General features: G+C 44.7%; 1 protein-coding gene across 2 annotated transcripts in view; it reads right to left on the reverse strand.

Moving 5' to 3' along the window:
- Positions 1-1,086: 1,086 nt before the first annotated feature.
- mgat3b (beta-1,4-mannosyl-glycoprotein 4-beta-N-acetylglucosaminyltransferase b) overlaps positions 1,087-23,307 on the reverse strand; it is a 37,214-nt gene continuing 14,993 nt past the window's right edge. Inside the window, exons 1-3 of one of the 2 annotated variants that reach the window (XM_064323739.1) lie at positions 11,231-11,606; positions 5,878-6,247; positions 1,087-5,777 (exon numbers count right to left, since the gene is read on the reverse strand). In XM_064323739.1, the coding sequence (XP_064179809.1) occupies positions 4,386-5,777; positions 5,878-6,247; positions 11,231-11,268 (1,800 nt within the window). In that variant the 5' untranslated portion in view covers positions 11,269-11,606 and the 3' untranslated portion in view covers positions 1,087-4,385. Of the gene's footprint in view, positions 5,778-5,877; positions 6,248-11,230; positions 11,607-23,307 lie in introns of those variants that run through there. The other variant, XM_064323740.1, reaches the window with a different exon arrangement.

The following is a 23,307-nucleotide window of genomic DNA, read 5'->3' on the forward strand; positions in this document are numbered from 1 at the left end:
GCGCAAACCCTCACGTGTGACAGTACATACGCAATTCGAAGGGAGGACACTCCCCGCGCGTCTGTTACACAACGACGATACTCTCAACTTCACTCGAGATTCGGTGAGAAGCAGAAGTGATGACTGCCGTCACACACTGCGGGTAGAATTGGTGTTTAGGGCTAAAAATAATTTTTTATTTTTCATTTGTGGTGCATCAGGGACAGGAACTTCTCCCGACTTCCCTGCGGGAAACGCAGAGTGTGTGCCATGCTGTGCTGGCTCCTCAAAAACCTCCAGTAAGAGTGCAGGCTTTGTTCCCATTCAAACCCTGTACGAATGCCACGGTTTGTGTCCAATGTGGAGAGAACGGGCCACTTCACACCATGTTTTTACACCGCAACACTGGACATTCCTTCATGGGCCGCAGACATTTTATATTCAGAAATTATTATTATTATTATTATTATTATTATGAAATGCAAGGAAACATGTAATTTACAGACCACTGCTACACCAGCAAAATAACAAATATATGGATGGATAATGTTTGGTTAATGGATACACGTATCATAGACATAAGCTGCTCACAAAAGCTTGTTTGGTATACAGTTAATGGGCGTAACACGCACAGCTGAAAAAAATCCACAGAGGAAAGTTCGGCAAGACAATGGAACCCAGGGAAAGTGTTTGGTTGGACGTGCAATGCATTCGTAAATCTTTCTTGCGAGGGCCACGGTCTCGGTGAGCGCTTGGCGTGTCTGAACACATGCCTTGTTTACATGCTATATGCCTTCTAAGAGTTTCATATACTGGGGCTGCTTCTTCCAGGAAAAAAAAAAGTTTCATTCAATTTCAAGCTCCACATTTAAATGTACGTAAACTTTGGTAAACTGGAGATTTTTGGGCCAAAGTATACCAGGGGCACGTTTAAGTGGGATAGGGTAACCATCATACCATTATATGAGATACCGTTAGCATGAAACATAATTTAACTGCAGCCTATGTCTCGCCTGATGCAGACTGAATAAAGCTTTAAGTGTATGAACACAGCCTTCCTCTTGCATCGGGTTTGTTCACTTCTCATCCGCAAGGTTATATTTTAGATTTTCTTTCCCTTTTTTTTTTTCAGGAAATTCAGGAACAGAACAATAAATTAGAATGATAACATAAACAGCATAACATTGCACACAAGCAAACACACACACACACACACACACACGAATAAACGCACAGGCAAACGAAGAGGACGAGTAAGAAAAGGAGAAAAACTGTACAGGGGTCCTTCAGAGCCCTGCCTTCGCCACTCCAGTGATTCTTTTCAGAGAGCATCGATCGGACAGGCCGCCGAACCGGGCCACCGCCTGCCGCCAAGCGCTTGAAGGCATTTCACACCGTGAGCTATAAGTAATCCATAGGTCAACAATAAGTTAATAAAAAAATAATAATAATAAAAAATCTTCTCAGTGCTGCATTACAAAAAAAATGAAAGAAAAAAAATAAAATCTCAAAATGCAGAAAGTGGCACGAATAGCGACCTCAGAAATGGTACTGTTCCCTGCGGCACACTAAAGAACTTGATACAGTGGCCCACATTTGTATCGGGACATAACGGCATCCTTGTTCATCTGAAGCTTTTTCTTGAGAATTACCGTTTTTATTTTTTTATTTTTTTTTGGCAAGAGCGCGGTTTTAAAAAGTGTTTCAAGTTCAACAGTGCATTAATTAGTGCACGGGCGTCATTCGTGTACAACAAGGTATGGCAGTTTACCAAACTTAGCTTTGTGACAAAATTTTGGAACTCCACTCTTTAACACAGTTCCATTTGAGTTCATTATGATATTAGCACTTGCTCCAGCGCTGCTATTGACATCTATGCACCGCTGCCATGGCTTTTTTAACAGCTTTCGTTTGAAAAGCTGTTACACACTTGTGTTGTTTTGGAGCGCAGTTGCATCAGTTGGGCTAGGGCAGTCGGTAAATCACTTAAAGGGCAGCTCTTTGACCACGTTGTGAAGGGAGCGGGGTTCTACACTGGCCAGTAAAAGTCAGGGGCACTGCGGCCATGTAATCATTTACACGCTTTTAATATTACTCAATAATCTGAACTCCCAAGCTGCACAAGTTTTTTGTTGTGAAGAAAGCATTCACCTTGACTCCACCTAGGGCAGCATAACACAGGGTTAAGGCCATTTCCTCTTTGGGAGTCCTTTCATTTGCACAGACGTCAGTAGACTTCCTCTTATGCTAGTACATGCCCATTCTACCTCTGCAGATTGATTTAATTTTACCTTAGCAGATTGATTTAATTTAATTTTTTACTTATTTTTCAGGCCCCACTCTAGGAATGTTCCTTAGATACAGGATTGGATCCGAACCCAGTGGCAGGAAAGCAGAGATGTGAAAGCTCTGTTCAGCTGCAGCCGTGGTAACTCACAGCATTAGCCTTATGGCCCAACTGCCACCCCTCAGGAAGACAGCTACCGGCACAACGGCTTGCACAAGAGAAAAATTTAGCTAGGCTACATTTAATGGCTGCCCTCCTCTAACTTAAGCTGTTTTCAAAAATCAATCTGGACCTATTTTGTTTTCATTTTTTTTTTAAGTGACTCACTGAGTCATGTTTCAAAGGAAACTGGCCACCCTGTCGCACCACGAAACACATAAACACCGAGGGGATTCAGATTTTTGAAGGCGTGGACTTGCTGTTGCCGAGCATCAGTGTCACACGGTTTCCAAGGATAATAAACGGGGCATGCTCGCGCTCAGGTACGCAACCCCGCCCTTCATGGCACCAGGCCAGCGACGCCAAGCCCTAAAATCAAAGGGCAAAAACGTAGCCTTAAAAATAGCCACCTCACGCCCGTAGGGCCTAAGCCAGGAGGGGCCTCCGCACCCTTTCAAACCCGAACATGACCGGGCGCATCCAGGATCAAGCACCATTGTCTGCCAACAGGGAACAGCCTTTTTAACTTCTTTAACAAAAAGAGAAAGGAAAAAAAACCTCATCTTCCATTTTTTGGCAACTAAATACAGAATGATCTGAGGCGTAGGTCACAAAAGAGGTGGGCGGGGGTGGTGATGGGGGGGGGGGGCATTGTGTTCCACCTTCAATGGTAATTAGGCAGAATCTCAAACTCATTTTTACCTCGGCCCCCACTTCCCAATTTTCGTCGTCTTTGTTGCTCTTAAACCCTCCCCCCTTCCCTAAAGCTTGGTGGCCAGTTCTCAGCACTACGCAGAACCCGCTGGGTTTCTGAGGCCCTCCACGTTTCCTAGACTGCCTCCAAAGGCCCGTTTGACCTAACTTGAACTTACTCGCTTGAAATGGTTCCACCCACTTCCTTTCCTTCCCTCCCAAACAACCCCCTCGCCCGCCGGCCGGCCGCCCACACCCCCCGCCTCGCAAGCTGTCATGGAAACGCAGTCTACTTCATGCCGCTGCAGATACAGCAGGTCATTTGAGTGCTGGGGCTGTCCTTCCTCTCGGCTTTCCCTCTGCAGGAATTTATGAAAACATTCTGAATGCTGTCGCAGTACGCAGGTTAGATCTGCCTGAAACAGACTCCACGCCCCTTCCCCTCCTCGCCCCAAACACCACCCCCCCCCCCCCCAGCACGACCTGCTGTATTCGGACATGAAGCAGCCCACTGCAGAATGGCTGGATTGCAGTATAAATGGCCATGGCACAGCACACCTCCGCGGGCTCGTATTACCCCCTCACGGGGGGGTTCATCGTATCAGCAGATTCTCACGCGGAGAACGATGGATGAGCAGAAGGACCTCTACTACGCGGCACTGCTGGCCATTTTCCCTTTGTCTCCGCATTGCTATTAAAAAACAAAAAAAAAAAAAAACTTCACCATCGAGCTCTGAGAAAGAGTTCGCTGGAGGGGCGAGCGTGTGGGTGGGGGGGGGGAGGCGGTTGAGTCTGCTTGTCAGAAGAAAAAAAAAACCGCAAGTTAATAAAAGCACAAATTCGCAGTGGACCTCACTTTTAACTCGCATGTGGGAGGAATTGGGAAGTGAAAGACAAACAGGAAAGAGAAAGAAAAAAAACAAAAGAAGGGCCGCCCGAGCTGCACAAGCCCCATTCTGGTGGAACGAAGTGAGCAGGGAAATCAAAGAGAAACAAAACAACACTGAAACTTCACAGGGCTCCACGACTGCGCTGTTTCGTCCCCCAACTCTGTGTCCCACAGCTGTCCTTCCACCCAGTCTCTCTCCTGTCAATCTGAGGAATGGGGTGGCCAGTGGACAGGAAAGGAGTTTAAACTGACGACACGGGGGAATAATAAATAGCCAGTGGTCCGTTTACCCCCCCCCCCCCCCAACACTAGAAGCTGGAACCTGTCCCCCTGTCAAAAAAAACACCTCCCTTCTCATCTCCAGCCTGCTCGGAGTTACTACTCTACATTTGGCTTCTCCGGCCGAGTGTATGGGTTCTCCAGCAAGTACTGGTAGTGCTTGTAGTTGTCGAACATGTACTTGGGGGCGTACATGTGCTCCTTGGGGTCCGACGGGGGGTACTCCTGCACCGACCCGTCAAACCAACCCCCAGTTCGGATCAGCTCCCGGATGTAGTTGAGGTCGCGCTTGTCCTCGTAGTCCCCCCAGCGGGGGAAGTCCCCGTTCTGGGCCGAGACCAGCTTGAGGAGGATGCCCTCCGGGCTGAAGCACCAGGAGCAGTGCCAGCCGGCAAAGTGGAAGGGGCTCCCGATAGACCACTGCACCAGGATGTGGCCCGTGTCGTTCTCGTACTTCCGGAAGCCCGGCATGGTGTAGTACTCCCTCCGTCGCAGCTTGATGCCGTCGCTGTCGTAGACGCCGGCCAGCATGCCCACCGTGCACCCGGACACCACCTCCAGGGAGCCCAGCTGCTTCCAGAAGAATCCGTAGAGGGACTTGCGCATGTGAATGGCGAAGGGCTCCGTCCAGCCGTCGAAGAGCTTGAGGAAGAGGACGCCCTCCTGCGCGGGGATCTCGTCGGCGTCGTTTATGATGAAGACGTCGTCGGGGCGCAACCCCACCACCCGGGACATTCCGTTGCGGGTCAGGAAGGTGCGCAGGTAGTCGTCGGCGATCCAGCCGTCCTGCCGGCCGCCTTCGGGGAAGTGGTCCAGGAAGACGTAGAGAATCTTGTGCCTCACGTAGTCGTAGGTCCCGTTGAGGAGGCGGCGCAGGAACTGCAGGGAACGGCCCTCGCCGTAGGCCGTGAAGTTGGACTCGCACACCAGGAAGAGGTCCACAGCCTGGGCCAGCTCGCGGAACCGGACGTGGAGGAGGTCGAACTCGTGGTTGACGTTGATGGCGTTGATTATCCTGCGAGGCACCTCCCTGGGCATCAGCCTCTCTTTAGTGGGCAGGTTGGAGTGGTGCACCATGGTGGGCACGCCGCAGTAGGGGCCATGCCAGCCCGGGCGACACACGCACTTTACGAGACGTTTGCCCCTCTTGGGTTTGGACACCGCTGGGTTCACCCCCTCCTGGACCTCCAAGATCTTCCTCTGGCTCGCCGCCGTCACACCGCCTTTCCCCGGATCGTCCCTGGGGGGCGCCGTTTCCGTCCCCTGCCGGAAGCACCGGGCCCCGGCTCTCGTGCGCGCGAAGTAGGGAGTGGGGTCGTCGCGGAGCAGGAAGCTCCGCTGGTGGAGGTCCCCGAGGAGCCTTTCAGGATCCGAGAGGGCGGCTGTCGGGGGGCTGTCCTTTCGATCAGGCCTCATGTGGTGCAGATCGCTGGGGTACCAGGGATTTACATTGAGTTTTGGGTCCAGCAACACCTCCTTAACCTCCAGTTCCTGCATTTAAAAAACACAAGACACAGAGAAAGTTCACTGTTATATCCATAAACAATACATTGGTAGTACATTCAAGGACAAGATGAGCACAGCCAATCACCTCAGTGGCTTCCACCTCTCTCTGCTGTGGTTCTTCTGGCCTCTTCCATGGGTGGGGGACCCCCAACCCTTCCCCGAGATTCAACTCTGGCGCCCGCTGACTCTCCACGACCTCGGGATCCCGGGCCCCGGTGTTGGAGGGCCGCATGGCCAGGGGCGGGCCCTCCTCCGGGGGGGCGCCGGCCAGGGGGGTGGCCCGCTCCTTCCAGAAGAACCCGGTGACCATGATGAAGGACTGGATGTTGGGGTAGGGAGCGGAGAGCTCCCTCAGCAGGGAGACGTAGTGCAGGGCCTTGTAGTAGTGCAGGAAGGAGATGACGCACAGGCCCACTGTGCAAAGCAAGAACACCCTGTGCCGTCGCATTTTCATCCTGCGGGGAAGAGAGGAGGGGAGCGGTCAGGCTCCTACGCCGCACCACAGAGGCGCGGTGCGAAATCAGCCTCAGGGTACCACGCAGCAGACCGTGAACCGTCACAGAAACCATTTCTATAACATAAATTCATCCCGTGTCCCTCGCACAAAAAACTGTCCATCCTGTCTTGTGGAAGAAAGAAGCTGTGCTATGCCGCCCGTGAAATATAAAACAGCCTGTCACAAACGGAAAGAAGGTGGGCGAGAGAATCTGATTTTTATTTTTTAGGTTTTATTATATGAATTACTTTGATGGTTTTACTGCTCAGTGAAGTGAAGAATGCAGACTGCCACATCTTTCTTTCCCATTTTCTATTTTCTTTCTTTTAGACTGTAGAATCCCTCTGTGTCCACAGTTATAATTACTTGAATAGCTTGGGTTTTGTATAGCGTTTTTTTTTTAGTGTGCTTGGGCATCACAAATGTTTCTTGGTCATGCCAATAAAGCAAAAGTTGACTTGAATGGAAAAACAGAACAAAGAGAGCAAGACAGACAAGGAGTCAGGGAAAGATGAGGGACTAATACCACCACATGGCGAAATGCAGAGGTGCCAGTCTGCTGTACTGATGATCACTGGGCTCCATCCATAACCTGCCACCTTTTGAAATTTTCACTGCTGGGCACCACTGATAAGTATAAGAAGAGTGCCCTCAAGGTGCCAGTTCTGAGTTAGAGAAACTAAGGTGCACCTCAGACAGGGTTTACTACCATACATCTTTACAGATTTCGTTCAGGTTCGAGGCATATTTCTCACAACGTGACAAAACTAGCCTTTATATTCCCCGTGTTTCACAGGCCACCTTAAGAACACAAACAGAAAACACTCAAGGAAAGAATAAAGCAACCTGGCAGTCCTGCTATACAGCACACTCTTTGAATCTCAAGCACTTCCAACAGCGCTGAGCTCTGGTCTCCTTTTCAATATCGAAAATGGGGGGAGTGAGAGGAACCAGCAGGGAAGAGTGACAGATATAGATGGAAGATGAGAGAAAAGAGAGAGAATGGGGAGGGGGGGAGAGAGATAAAAAGACCTTTCAGTGGGGTGGGGGCGAATATACGAGCATAAGCAGTGCATTCACGTTGCTGCCAAGTACCAAGCATTCATCCACCTCCTCTGTTACCGTCAACAACCCCCAGTGCTGCTCTTGGCTTGGCTACAACTGTAAACATGCGCGGGGGGAAACCCACTCCGTACAGTCCCGTACTTCCCCAAGTTCTCGCTTTAATAAATGCCTCTTTTTTTTCTTTTTTTTTTAAACTAAAAAAAAACAAACACAGATCTCAGGGTAAATGAAGAGGTGTGGCACTTTCAGAATTGGTGAAGTGAAGGAAAAATGAAAGGATGTGTTATTTTTTGTAATTCTGGGAGGCAGAACATAAATATAGGGTTGAAGTATTTGCCATTGTGAAAGCCTAGTATGAAAGTTAGCCTCATATTTTAGTTATTTAAAAAAACTGCCAGGAGGAGACTTCCTTATGAAGGAAGCATGTTATCATGAGAAACAAAATCATAACTATAACTGACAAAGGACAGCCCATCACAAAAAATGCAAGAGGAACAACTACTGCAGGATACCCCAATACAAAGTGCACATCATTACGGGCTTTTTGGCAGATTACCTTGTAAGGCTGTGATCTTGAGAAGGGCGCAAGGAATCCAGATGCTAACGAGGCCAGTCGGATTCACTCAGGCGAGGTTCACGGCCAAATTCACGCCAAAGCTGGATAAGCCGTTTAACCTTATCTCGGAATGCAAAGCTTTCACAACCGCGTGTCATAACCTTCCTTTTCTCAAACTCAAGATACTGAATGAAGAGGTGTTTTTTTTCCTTTTAAACTGTTCACTTGTTTTACTTCCAATGCTCTTTCCCCACCCTCAAAAACACCAAGGGCAACACCGTGTTCATGTTGTAAAACACGTGAAATGCTCACATGTGAACAAACCTAGCACTCCTCTAACGTTGACGCATTGCAGTGATGTGTGAAACTTGGAAATGCGGATTAAACAATCCTCAAAAGTAAACCGTCAGCTGGATAGCCGCGTGTTAGAAAAAAAACACCGGGGAGGTCACGCTGAGTAACTGCAGACTCTTTTCATACTGACACTTAATGTCCTTTTTAGACCAAATTCCCTTTACATCTCTGCCGGTGACACCAAGCCAAGCAGCCTGGGCTGCTATTGTGGCTGTGGCATACACTCGGGAATCAACATACCCACAACGCTGGTTGCCATGGGGCACTGTAGGCAAAAACAAACAAAAAAAAACAAAAAAAACATACAAATACTGAAACAAATTATGTTCAAATGAACCACTACACCAGACAATGGCGTCATCCTGTGGGGAATCCACACCCTCCTTCTGGGCCGATGCCTTTGTAAAACCTTCGCACAACTGTCCTCTCTTGGTATCTCCAATATCACTGAACGTGCAGAACACGCTGTGGGGAGTATTCGCAAATCAAATGCTACACTAGAACATCCAGAGCCTCAGCTTCTGCCTACTCAGCACACAAAGTCTGTCCTTGCTGTATACTGTCCCATTGTTTTCAGCTATGCCTTGTGTGACTGTACACCACACAACAGTCCACCACATTAGACCGGAGATTTCATGCTGGGGGGAGCTATGACAAGGATCTGAATTAATTAATATATATATATATCATTATTTAATATTTATATTTGGATAATACATAACCACTTTAAGAGTAGGCTGTGTGTTTTTGAATGTTTTTTTTTTTTTCAGAATTCAAAAGTCAGAACTTCTTTGCTTTCAATTGCCAGTATGGATGGGTACATCAGCAGTAGAATCAGTTAAGTAACTTTTGAATCACAAAACATCACACGATAAAGGGTTAAATACATTTTTATTCATTTATTGTTTTTCTTTTAAGGGTGCCAGTCAAAGTGGGTTCGTGCTTCCAATGAGTGGTTCCCATACGTTAACCCAGGCAGGGCATGACGTCGCATTTTAATGCTCTTTGCGAGTCAGAGCTCAGGAGGTGCACTGGTGTTAAGTGGTTCTAAATAATGCAGCAAGCGCTACAGACTTAGGACCGGACCCACAAAAACGGACCAATAAGATTAATAAATAAAGCTGCCAGCCTCCCCGTGGACCAATGGGAGCAACGGTATTATTTACATTTCAGGTCTGCCACCACCACCACTAAACTTTTCTCGTTGTCATTGCTAACTAAATGGCTTTGTAATTGTTAATCAACCCGTCTGCGCAACCGTTCAATATCTGTATTTCACTGTTCCACTAACGGTATTGGGTAATGTCCGGATTACGGTCACGGACGAAGCCCGCATCCGGACCTGGTCTCCTTCCTGGAATTGCTTCAATGCGCTCGGCTCCGTTTGCTGCAATGCCAAACACTTCCACGCAACCGTAATTCTGCGAAGAACGAGCCTGCCGCTCCAGTGACAGCGATCAATTACGGCCCCGCGACCGGACCAGTCATTATTTCCCAGACTAAACAGCGTCTCTGGCGGGAGCCACGTCTCAGGAGCCCTCGGCCCGCAGTCTGTGGGGAGCCCGTCCAAATGGGGCCACGGGGCGAAGCCGGATTACCTGCGTTGAGGAATTCCGCTCGCCCGGGTCTGCGGCTTCCCCTTTCAGCACTATCACTAGGCTGCTCGTAACCACGGCCCCACATTTTCGAAAACCGCATTTTTTTTCGGCTTGTAATTTAGCTGGAAATCCGTTAAGTGTTTCCTGCAACCTCCTTAGCTGAACACATGTCAATTGGCTGTGGTAATTAAGTTCGTAGCCTGATTAGTTATGTAATGGAAAACCAGTTGTAATACCTTTGAAGAAAATGATGAAATTAATTAAATGGTCAGAAGCATCATCAGTTGCAAAATAAGTAGCCTACACAACGCACTCAATAAAATTGCAAACAAAATGCCAATCACTGGGACAGCAGGATCACAATGCACGCTATTAATACAATAAATAACCAGCACGTCACGATATTCAGCTTTAAGCATAGTGCCCATGTGTTATGCATCCAAATCATTCTGAGCTTTAAAAAAAAAAAATCTGTCACATTTTACTGATATCATGAATGCCACTGAATACAATTTAAAAAGGCAAAAAGGAAAAACTGTTCCCTTCGATTCGCACTGTTCTGTGAAACAACATGCAATAACCTGTTATTAGCAACAATCACAATGACGAATTGAGATGTTCCAGTCACCAGAATGTTAATCGCTGTTGACTGTTCATGATTTCTCAACAAATGGCTGGATAAGCAGGCTGCATTGACATACTGACACCGGAAGACTGAGTCACAAGCAATAAAACAAGGTTACTGAGAATGGTGCACTGAATTATAACTACTGTACCCCAGTTGTGTAATTATTTCCTTCTTAAAACTGAGGATAAATATTCAAGCTGCTTAAAATCACCAACCACCACCACTGCCTACAATTCGGTTGACGCATCGTAACTATAACATTTAAATTTTAGTTGTACGGAATTCTGTATTTTAGCCATTTAACCACACTGCCAAAGGTAACCAGCAGAAATGTTTCAGATTTCCATTCTTGTTCCATAACCACCGAGGAAGAACATATATTTCAGAAATACACATTAAAAACGCTACACAAGTAAAATTCAGATTTGAAATGCCTGGTGTTACAAATTCACAAAACTAACCGAATCAGCCTAAAAATTGACAGAGCAGGCAATGGTCAGAACAGGGTATATTTCACAAAATCAAGATTAAGGTGATACAGAATTGCACTCAACAATAAACTGATGAAGTTAAGCACATACTCCTGACAAAAAATACTAAACCATCCTGTGAAACTTGAACAACCCAGTAGGCGTGTGTCTCGCGGTTATAAATCTAGTTTAACATTTTAAAAAAGCATAGCAACATAATTAACGTAAACCTATGTCTTCTCCTTTCCCTTAAAATTCCAATGAGCAATACCTGTGGCGTCTCCAACAGTCAATCGGACACCTAATCATTGTCGAAAAAACACAACACTGACAGCTATAGCTAAATGTTGCATTGACTTTTTAGACCTCCCCGGTTGGCGTCTGTGCCCAAATCTGCCATTCCGCGCAACTGTTGCTCTGCGTCCGGAGTTTCACACCCCCGTCGTGTTCCCTGTAAATTCACCATAGTCCATCTACAGCAGCGGTAACCAACCCTGTGCCTGGAGATCTGCAGTCTCGTAGGTTTTCAATCCAACCCTAACAGATTACACCCCGTTAACACCCAGAGATCTCGGTGAGCGAATAACAGAGACAGGTGTGGCAAATTACGTTGGTAATAAAAACCTACACTGAATTTCCTAAATTGAATTTCCCCAGGTGTTCGTTACTACCGATCTACACGTACCCATTCAGCAGTGGCCGCAAGTCAGACACCAGGGCACTGGATATCGCTAAAAAATCTACTTTTCAAAATGAATAAGTCTCCTGTCAATACTTTTTAAATCAATAACAGGGTTAAATCTCTTACCCACTGGGGAATATGCAGTAACCATAATAACAAACTAAGAGAAACGCGAAAAGGAGCTGAAATTAAACGCGGGATTCTTTCAGTTCCTTTGCTGCGGCTTCTGCCCATTAAGTGGTGCCCCTCGCCTATCAGCTGCATATACCTGCAAGGCAATGCAGCTCGACTGATAATGAGTTATCCCTTCATACAGCCATGACATCAACCTTTTTATTAATGGTTGATGTTATAATTAAATTATTACTTGTTATTAGTCTCTCTTTTAAAATGAAATGTTAAAATATCCCTATGCTTACAATTTCAGACAAACAGAGAGACAGAGACAGAGAAAATCCTGAAATAATGCGGCTAAAAAGCTTTGGGGTTTTTTTTTTCCTTCCCCCGTCTATTATTACTTTTACCTAGAACCCATGATGGATAAAAAATGAGGATCGTCCAAAAACTCATTCTCACTAAACTCCCGGGAACCGGAATTACCGCATTGTGACATGTCTTAACCTCGCTCTGGCGAGGTGACACCCTGGGAGGGTCAGAACAGGACAACGAGAGATGCGGTGATTCCGGTTTTCACCGGAAATAATTACAAATAATTATCAAGATGACTCTTCCCATTATATAAATTACTTACATTTTCTAACAAGCACGTGGAAATATATTAACCGCAATGCGCTACCAGTCTTTGTAAGCCACGATCCTAAAGTTCATGGAGATTCCTTTCGAGCATCTGCCTATCATCACCTGGAACACAATTGGTGATTCTGGAACTTTTCCAATAACAAGCGCGAATGCCAAATCTCAGCGTCCTGGGCAAAAACTATGGACACTACAGGGTGGGACACTTTTGTGAACCGACTGACCGACCGCGGTCGCAGCTAAAAATACTCTGGATCTCCCTTGTAAGAAGGATGTCTAAAATTAGTTTTTTTTTTTTTTTTTTTTAATTAAAGCACGAAAAATCCGGGATGAATGACTTTAAGTGGGCTAAATCGCATCTGAACCCGTGAAAGGCCAAAATCGTATAATTGAGTACAACCTTAGCCTACCATATTCAATACACAGCCCTGTGGACGTAGACTGTTGCTAACGCTAAAGAAAAGCTTGCAATTGTCTTTCCCGTCACGATAATAAAAAATAAAAAAACAGCCAGCACGTTCACCTCCTTTATGCACTGATTGAAGGTTCACAATAAGCAACCGCCTCCATCACGATCACTTCGTTTACACTGGCTGCATACAGTCCTATCAATATTCCCGCTCTGCTGGGTATGCTTTGTTTCTCTTCGTACACTGTGAAAAGACTTCCCTCACTGAGGAAAACGAATAGTATCTTATCTGAGCATATTTCCTGAAAATATTCACCAATAGAATAAACTTGAAAGAATTCAAACGTGAAAAATGGAAGATGAAAGAAGGTCAAGGTAAAATAATCAATCCAATCTGCATGTGAAAGGCAACAGCACATTCTTCAATCAAACCCTTTTTAAATAATACGTGATCTTTGTGGAGTTATGCAAAGCTTTCATGAATCCCCCCCCCCCATTAGGGGAAGACCGAAGAGATGAGCCCTATTCACCCTAGGTCCAGTTACCTGTCACGAACAGAACCTTGTCAAAATAAATCAGTACACTCAGCTGTCTTAAACTCTACTGGCTGAGCAATCATAGTAGCTACATGTTGTATTGTCTATCTTTCTTGGACTGATAATCACAGGGGGTCTCTCCATCAAAATGTCAACCAGTATTTAGGCCTTTTACAGACGCGTTTCCAATTTTCTTCATACTTCCTTCAGACAGTCTTTGTGTAATAAAATAAATAAAACAATTTTAGACATGGAATCATGCAGTCTAAAGATGTTCCAAAATGGCCACCAATTGGGGGGTTAACACTTCTCTGATTGTACGTAAGGATATGAATGAAATAAAAATCTGAGCGAATTTATAGAATGCAAAGAACACAAAATGAGTCAAATTCTGGCTCAGATATGAATGTAGTACATATGAAAATGAGATCAACAGAAATCTTTAAGAATGAAAAGTCATACCGTATGTGGGCATAATCATACACTCATGACAATCACAAAAAAGCATAATGATATAACGTTGATATGTGCACTGCTCATCATCCTTATGAAATTCCTTCACACTTAAAATCAATTTATTCTCAATCGAGATTATGGAAGACATCGATGCAATACACTTGCTGGACACATGTAAAAAGGTGACATTTCACAAGTATGCGCCATGAGAAGTATAAGCCTGTACAATGAGGTTCTGTTCGATCCCCAAAACATTATATTAAACTAGAAATACCGCCTCGCGGTTGTACGCCTCCGCCAAGGGAAAAATGTGTATTGTGAGGTCACAGTGACCTTGACCTTTGACCACCAAAATCTAATCAGTTCATCCTTGAGTCCAAGTGGACGTTTGTGCCAAATTTGAAGTGGTCTCGGAGTGGTGATGGACAAAAGGTTGTCCCTCTCCAAGAACATCGCAGCAGTAAGCCGGGCATGCAGATTTTTCCTGTATAACATCCGGAGAATCCACCCCTTTCTCACCACCTACTCAACCCAGCTCCTGGTCCAAGCAATGGTACTATCCCGCCTGGACTACTGCAACTCTCTTCTGGCTGGACTACCGGGATCTGCCATCAAACCCCTGCAACTCATTCAGAATGCTGCAGCTCGTCTGGTCTTCAACCTCCCCAGACACTCCCACGTCACTCCCCTGCTCACTACCCTCCACTGGCTGCCTGTTATAGCTTGCATCAAATTTAAAACATTGGTCCTAGCATACCAAGCAGTCAAGGGATCAGCCCCAGCATACCTCCACAAGATATTCAAACCCTACATGCCAGCCAGACCCCTCCGTTCTGCTACCTCAGGACGCCTGGCACCTCCCCCTCTTCGCACCTGCGCTTCCCGAACACGTCTCCTGTCTGTTCTGGCCCCACGATGGTGGAATGACCTCCCCGTGGAGGTCAGAACAGCTGAGACACTGACCCACTTCAAGCGACGACTGAAGACTCACCTTCAGGCTGCACCTCTCCCCATCCCTCCCTACCTCCCTGTAAATGACTGTAAGCTTAGGGTTGTAACTATGTAGCTGTTTTGTAGGTGACTTAGTTAATGCACCTGTCTTAACTACTGCTTGTATTTTTGCATAGACTGCATTGTTGCTGTTCTCGTTTGTGTTAGTGTTAAACAGTTTAACCTTCAGGGTCCAAGTTGAACTATGCGGTTGTTCCCTGCACTTGGACCGGTACTTCTCTCTAGGGGTTTCGTCATACTTGTTCCTGGTTATGGTTATACACTTTGTTGTACGTCGCTCTGGATAAGAGCGTCTGTCAAATGCCTGTAATGTAATGTAATGTAATGAAGAAATTCCCTCAAGGCGTTCCTGAGATATCGCGTTCACGAGAATGGGACGGACAGACGGACGGACAACCAGGAAACATAATGACTCCGGCCACGGCTGTGCCGTCGCGGAGGCATAAAAACTGTGGGGTTTTTTTGTTTGTTTTTTTAAGGGAAGTAGTTTGCAACAGTGTAATTTTTCTGTTGGAACACTGAGCCAGAAAAGCAAACTCTGATGGCCAATACACATCAGGGTTTCCGCCAGTGTATTGCAAGCCTGGCGGCCCGCCGGGCCTAAGATGACCACCCGCCGGGCCTAAGCATCGGGGAATTAAGAAAATTTTTTTTTTTTTAATGTATTTTTAATATGTTTTTTAAACTACAGTTACAGTGGGGCGGCTCGGTTGGAAAGCTCCCCAGCGACATCTGTTGGTTTAAACGTGAACGCACTACAGGAAAACAGCAGGTCTGAGATCAGTGTTCTTTACTCTCAATGTGCATAGTGACTTTCAACACTTGACGCTTCCAACTATCACAAGCTAGCGTTACCTAGCAAGCCACCATTTCTTATTTAGAAGGCTAATTAACCTCGTTACAAGCTGCGTTATCACTTCATCTTGTCAGTAGTTTCTTTTTCTTCTTGTATTAATTCTTTTTATATTAACTTAAACAGTGTAGGTAATGCTAAACTAATAGCATTAGTGTAATATTCGATACATTGTAACATTACATGACTTATTAATCGCCATCGAAATAACGACTTTACTTGTTTATTAATAACGTTAGCTTAATGACATTGATGTGCACGACAACGTGGTCATTTAGCTAACTTAGCTAGCTAGCCAAACAGTCAGTAACATAGATATTTTGTTGTTGTTGAAATGTTCCCAGCATTCCAAGGCTGTACGTTGTTGTAAGATTCAGTAGCCAATCAGTAGGCTGTGTTGTGCATATCCCGCTCTTACAGCTAGTTTCCAGCCCAAACCACTGCAAAGAGAGCAAACGTTTTGTTGTCAGTGACATTTCCTTCTGACATCTACGACGGCAATCGCAACCACAACATTTATTTTGCCTTTTTGTATAGCTATTTCCATGGATAAAATCGCATTTATTATTATTATTTATTGGTAAAAACATTTACTTAATATCCAGTGCAACAGCCAGCTACTTGCACGTTTCATGACATGTGTAGCCATTCAGTAATACGTTCGCATTTCAGGCTAGAAAATAACCCGTTAATCCAGAGAAATTGCTGAGTTGTCTTAGAATCTTTATCGCAACAGTATGTATCAAGGCTGGCAGCCCGGATCAAATTTGTTGTGACAGCTGCCGTCCAAAACACCTGAGAGAGGCTGCCTGCGTCCGTGCCTCCCCCAAGGCGTTACGTCATTGTTTTGCAATGCGCAGTTGTCGTAAAAACATGTGGGGCATACGATTGCAATGAATAGGACAAGTTGGAACCGGTTCTCGTTTCCCGTAAATGTGCCCAGCATTCCAAGGCATGTTGTAAGATGCAGTAGCCAATCAGGACTTGAATACAAGTTTTTTGTAGAGTGATATTATTTATTTTAATTTAATTTAATTTATTTTGTTGTTGTTGAAAACACAGCATTCCAAGACTGTGTATTGTTGTCAGATTCTTTCTAAGACTCTGTTATGCTGTAAATAGTTGTTGATTTTTTAAAATGTGGGTTGAATAAATGACTTATTTATAACAACATTCACATTACATAGTCATATTTTTAAATCTCCAGCTTTTAGCACTGACTTAATGTAGGGCCCTATGGAATTGGTGTTATAGCTTTACTAAATTCTCAATTCTGCGATTCCGTCCGTGATTCTGTTATCACAAACTATAGGGCCCTACCTTAATGCTGCCATCAGTCTGTCGCTGGCCCGCGCTCGGCCTAACAACTTTTCTGGGGGAAACCCTGCACATTCATAACCATTATTTTAGATAGCTTGTTTCTAACATATGAATAACTTATTTTGGTTGTCCTTGTAATCTTACAAAAAGAATGAAACTCTTATCCCTGAATTTCCCAGAGATATAGTCATCTGAAAATCATGCCTCAGTAAGGGCCATTTTGGATGATCAGTTAATTATTTCTCAATAACTGTTTGGTATATGGAGCTCTAGCTTCAGTTTTAGGCTTCACAGATAGGTAAGGAATATGTATATGAAAAAAATGAAAGGATTCTGAAGAACAGGCCCAACAGCCAAGTCCACTTCCCATTAAAAGACTCAGGGGCTCTTTAATAAAACAGACAATACAACAACTGTAGCCTAATAATATCCAAGAGCTGACGTTCCAGCTAGTTTACACTCGGTAGATGAACTGCTAATGAGATCTCTGTGCCACCTTTGGAACGAAGCACAGACAGTAAAATTCTGAAATCTAGCACTCGCTCTAGAGCCAGACTAGATTTAGACTAGCCGAATCGCACCTCAGTCCACACATACAGGGAGGCCCATCGATGAAAAGTTCTTACCGAATTACAAAGACAAGTCAAACATAAAATGAATCAGACATATATGCATTTAACAATAAATATATTAAGCAAATTGCTGAGAGGTCATGCAAAAAGGTGGAAAGCGAGCAAGTTGCCTCAAGCTGACACAATGCTGGTGGTACAGTCCTGACAGCCTATACAGGAGTGTGACAAATAGGCCAAATATGAAATTATTTGTTCGATAGGTATGTGAGGGGGTCCTAGAAAAAATGTTCTCCCATAAAAGGGGTCCTTGGTGAAAAAAAGTTTGAGAACCCCTGATATAGTGGGCCTCCCAGCTGTAGGTTAGTTATTTCACTCAACGTCAACCCAAAGCCAAACCATCCTAATTATGAAACATACTGAAGCAACAGAACACTCTGTTTACTTATGTGATGTTCCACACAGCTGCCCTTTCAGACTCATTCCATACCTGTGAGTGGGCACCGCAGCAAGCGATTGGTTCTGGCCAACAGTTCTGGCTCTCTCTCTCCTCTCATTGCCCGTTTAACCTAAGCAGGTTGTTAGCTATTCCTCTCAGAATAGATAAGAACAATGTACATTGCCTGCATGGTTGAGATGTATCCATAAAGGCAGGAAGTGTAACATTGGTGCCGATAATCATTCAGTCAATTTTTTTTTGGTTTCAGACCACCACTATCTCACCCCCCATTTATCAGTAAGCCTGTCGGCAATTTGGCATTAAAAACAACTAAATACATAGAAATACAACTAAAATTCTTTGGACTGGAGATTTTTTTTTTTTAAAGTTAAATAAAACTGAAAAAGTTAACACCAACTAACTCGATTATTGGTTAATGGTTGCATCCATTAAAAGAACTTGATGGGTTACATGCTATATGTCTCAAGCCAGCACAGCCTGGCCAAATCTTCCCCCTCCCCTCGCAGGACCTGTCCTTCACCCGGGACGGCATCACAGTGTCAGGCGGCCTCTTTACCTGCCAGGGATCTCAGAGCAGTGCTGGACCACAAACCGTCCCTCTCCGGGAAACATCACAGCAGTTTTTGGGGCACGAAGATTCTTCCTGTACAACATCCGGTGAATCTGCCCCATCCTCAGCCCAGCTCTTAAGCTCTTAAGATACACCAAGGCGACGATCGGCTGATAACATTGGGTGACCAAGCTTCTACAATGTTGAGACAATTATAGACTTTCATGTCAGCCCACGATAAAATGAGTTAGTCTGAAAGCTAGAAACTGTGTGTGTGTGTGTGTGTGTGTGTGTGTGTGAGAGAGAGACAGCAAGAGCAAGAAAGCTTCTGTTTCTGTGAGCACACACTTGTGCGTGTGCATGTATGTGAGAGAGAGAGTGTGCGCATCTGTGTGCCATACTAATATATCTAGCATATCTAATATAGATAGAAGTATATCACTGAAGGATGATTCTCTGTCCTCGATTTCTTGCACACTTCTTGGAACAGTGTGAGCGCACACTCAGTCAGCTCTATCCCTGTGGTAAAAACCCATTCCTACAGAAATAACTAACTACTCTAATGAGCCATAAAACACATCAGCAATAACTATAAAATAAGGAAACAGGAGTACATAGCTGCTTACAATCTATATATTTTGTTTCTGTAATAAAGAAATGTTTGTACGCGCCACAATGCTAACCGGTCATAATCCATCTGGCCCACCACCCTGGCCCAGATCTCTGACACGTGACCACACTTAATCACTTGCGCAGGATGTACCAGGAACTGTGCTGATGGGATGATGCACAAAACTGTTCCAGAGGCTGATGAAATGTGTCTTGTGGTGTAAATCGGGCATCGAGGGCCTGCTGTAAGCCTCTCGTCGGCTTGCAGACCCTCCAGCACAAAGGAGAGCAAACAGAATAACTGTCTGCTAGCCTTCTTTACATCTTTGACTGAACCTAGGAGCTTTACTCGTGTGGCTAAATGACCATCCAGATTCTGCAGGTTTAAAAACAGCCACTTCGTTAAAAAAAAGCACGAAGCAGGTTCCTTCTTTCGTCTTCCACTGCTCAAAAAAGCAGTATCTTTAAGAATGGGATGACATAACAACATGTCAAACTTCATCCCCCAACCTAACACTACACCTATAACCAGAAGAATGTACAATGGTCCTGTGTTCCTCTACAGAAACATGTGACTCAATGCACATTCACTAAACTGAGCCAGTTAAATAATATTGAGTACTGGTTATTACATTACATTACAGACATTTAGCAGATGCTCTTATCCAGAGCAACTTACACAACTTCTTACATAGCATTTACATTGTATCCAATTATACAGCGAGGTATATGTACTGAAGCATTGCAGGTTAAGTACCTTGCTCAAGGGAATGACGACAGTGTCCTACCTGGGAATAGAACCTATGACCTTCAGGACACAAGACCAACTCCTTACCAATTATACTACACTGCCGCCCGGTTATCTGTTCAGACGGTCAAAGACAAATTCTCTGTGACTGGGAACCGTGTTAAAAAAGTCCATTTAACTTCCTTGCTGATGGAGATTTTCCCATGGGGCATGGGGATTTAAGATGGCAGAGTAACACAGTGATCAAGTGGGCAGGTCTTGTAACCTGGGCTTAATTCCCAGGTGGGGCATTGTAGTTTCTCCACAGGCAGAGGACTTAACCTGAATTTCTGGGTAAGAGCCAAGGAGTACGGCTGGTACAAACAAGGACTGTAGAAAGGGCTTGGATAAGGCAAACGCACAATGTGAAATAATCAAGCGCAAATAATCTCACGCACCCAATCACTGCTGGAACCTTTAGATTACCACGGTTACCACCCACACTTATCCCCCAAGGACACACCTGAGCACAGTCACCGGTTCGCTGTGGCGCGGGCTGTGTGCTGTTGTCTTTTCTGTCAGCCAAAGGGTTGTGCTAAACCGAGTCTTTGATGGAGCAACTGAAAGAACTTTAACAAGAGGGATAGGAAAAGACGACTGAAAATGTCAGGCTCCAGAATACATTGCAACATAAATCCATGACGACAAAAACTGGACCGAACTGGAAAGACTCGCAAAAGGGAATAATTTATGTCTCAAATTCAAATTTTCCCAAAGGCCACAATGTTTGCCGGTATAGCACGGCCTCCTGTTGATTGGTTCTTAAGCATAGAGTCTTCCATGGTGAATATTGATGACATAATGCCATCTGGACTCAGTGCAGCTTTAATGTTCTAAGCAATGAATGAAAATCCATGGAAACAAGGAATGGAGCTTGGAACGTCACATCAGCAATTCTATAAATGCCACGAGACTTCCTCCAACTGAAATCCATGACATCAGTGAGTACACAAAGTTAGAGATAACAAAAAGATGCGAACGAATGAACCAAGTAATGGCATCATTGGGGGGGGATAATTAAACCAGAACAAAAACAAAGAGAGTCAGCATTAAAGGAAACAGTCTCTGATATGGAATCCATGGCAAATGAAAAGAGGGAAGTGAACAAATGTGGTCTATGTCCCTCACAAAAAAAAAAAAATTATAAATGAAAAATTCCTTCCTATGCTTGGATCATAGTCTGGGAATAGGACGACTATACTCCACAATCAGCTTTTATCAGTGAGATGTAATAAAGTGGGTCTCAGTCATGATGGACATGATTATTTTTTTATAAGTTCCTTTTTAATTGAAAGTGCTTGCAACCCTCTTCACAAAGCAAAATGAGCACAATTTATATTTAGAAAAATTATACGCAAGCAAAATGCCCAACTGCAGAGCACACCTAACAAACTTCAAATGGAGAACTGTATTCTGCTCCAGCAAGAGACACATTATGAAACCTCTGAATGATGAAACTGGTATGCATTTTATATACTAATGTTTCAGTTTCTCATTTATTTAAATCTGTTTTTTTCTTTTTACCATTTGTTTAAGAACACTTTTCTGGCGAGTGCGAGTGCGACGCTGCTTCCCTCACCTCGACCGACATTTTCATACTGGCCTCAGATGCTGCACGGAAGTTGAAGATTAAATTTGAATAAACAAAGGAACTGGCGCTCACGCAGCACAGGGTCATCAGCGACATTCCCCCCCCCCCTGCTAAATAAAGCCCCGTCCCACAGTCTCTGCTTCCAGTCTCATAACGCAGGGCGTGTCCACATATGGACATTCTCCACAACAGCACTGGCCGCAATCAGACCCAATCCATCTCATCTTACCTGTTGCAGACCCATAGCGCACGCATCCTTTTCCAAAACACTGGCCTTGAAACACAGATGCACCCTCAAGCCAACCTCTCCGGTTCGCATAGAGAACAAACAGAAGGGCAGGGCACTGCTACAGGTCTCATTTATTCACAATATTTAGAATAAAGGGGCCGATTATGCTTCTGCATGTCAGCCCTGCTTTCAATGTCCCTCAGCACAACGTTATAAACAAATGCCCTGCTCAACTGAATGGGACAAGATTGTTTTTCTAAGCTACTTTCTAAGAAAGAGATCAGTGCGTTAAATCTGACTAGACTGCATTCCTCCACTGCTATCACACAGGCTATAACCCGGTATGACCGAGTTCTCTGTGCTTTCCTGCATATACAACATGCCAGCAAATGACACAGTTCTGACTTCCTCTTCTTTCTCTGATAACACAGCAGCTCTGAAGCTCCTAAAGCTCTTTTCAGCTTAGCAGAATTTTCCCCTCATGTTTTCTGTAGTTGAGTAACGCAGCAACAATATTTTGGAGCCAAGCATTCCTCCAGATAAAAAAAAAAAACGCAGTAGACTTCCCTGTTCCAAGTATTTGGACAGTGACACAATTTGCAGTTTTGGCCCAGTACTCCAGCATTGGATTTGAAATGAAATGATGACTACGAGGTTAAAGTGCAGACAGTCAGCTTTAATTTGATGGTATTTACATCCATACCGGGCGATCTGTGTAGGAATTTCAGGCCTTTTTTTTTTTATACAGTCCCCCCCCATTTTATGGGACCAAAAGGAATAGAACAATTGGCTGCTCAGATGTTTCTTGGCCAGCTGTGTGTCTCACTCGTTCATGCACAAGAAAGCTAAGAAAAGAGTTGACTCTTGGTGCTGCATCCACATTTACATCCATTGCTGTCATCTCTCAACATGAGGAACAAAGAAGTGTCAATGCCAAACACACTGCTAAAGTAAGCAAGCGAGTTCTTCAGGAACACAGATTGGAATGCTCTTGACTGGCCAAGTCAATCACCTGACCTGAATCCAACTGAACAAGCGGTTCACTAGCTGAAGACTAAACCGCAGCCAGAAAGCACCCAAAACAAACAGGAACTGAAGATGGCTGCTTTACAAGCCCGGCAAAGCATCACCAAAGATATGCCGCGTCTGGTGATGCCTATGGCCGTCATAAAATGCAAAGGATTTATGATCGCGTTAATCTGTCCAATTGCTTTTGCTCACCTGAAAGGTGAGGACTATTTACGAAAAAAGCTGAAATTCTTTCATTGACCGCACGATATGGATGTCAAATTAAAGCCGACTTTAACCTCGTATTGTTTCATTTAAAATATGTGCTGGATAACAGAGCCAAAACAACAAAAATTGCGTCACGGTCCAAATATTTAAGGACTTCAGAGTATATATAATGTTGCAGCTACTAATGACTGTGAATCAGTGCAGCAGGAGGAAATCAAATAACTACAGCTGACTATGGACATTAAACTCATCATCTCCAGAACACCACCGAAGATCAGCAGGCTCAGTAGCAGT

Source organism: Anguilla rostrata, chromosome 2 (assembly GCF_018555375.3).
Source record: "Anguilla rostrata isolate EN2019 chromosome 2, ASM1855537v3, whole genome shotgun sequence".
NCBI classification, from domain to species: domain Eukaryota; kingdom Metazoa; phylum Chordata; class Actinopteri; order Anguilliformes; family Anguillidae; genus Anguilla; species Anguilla rostrata.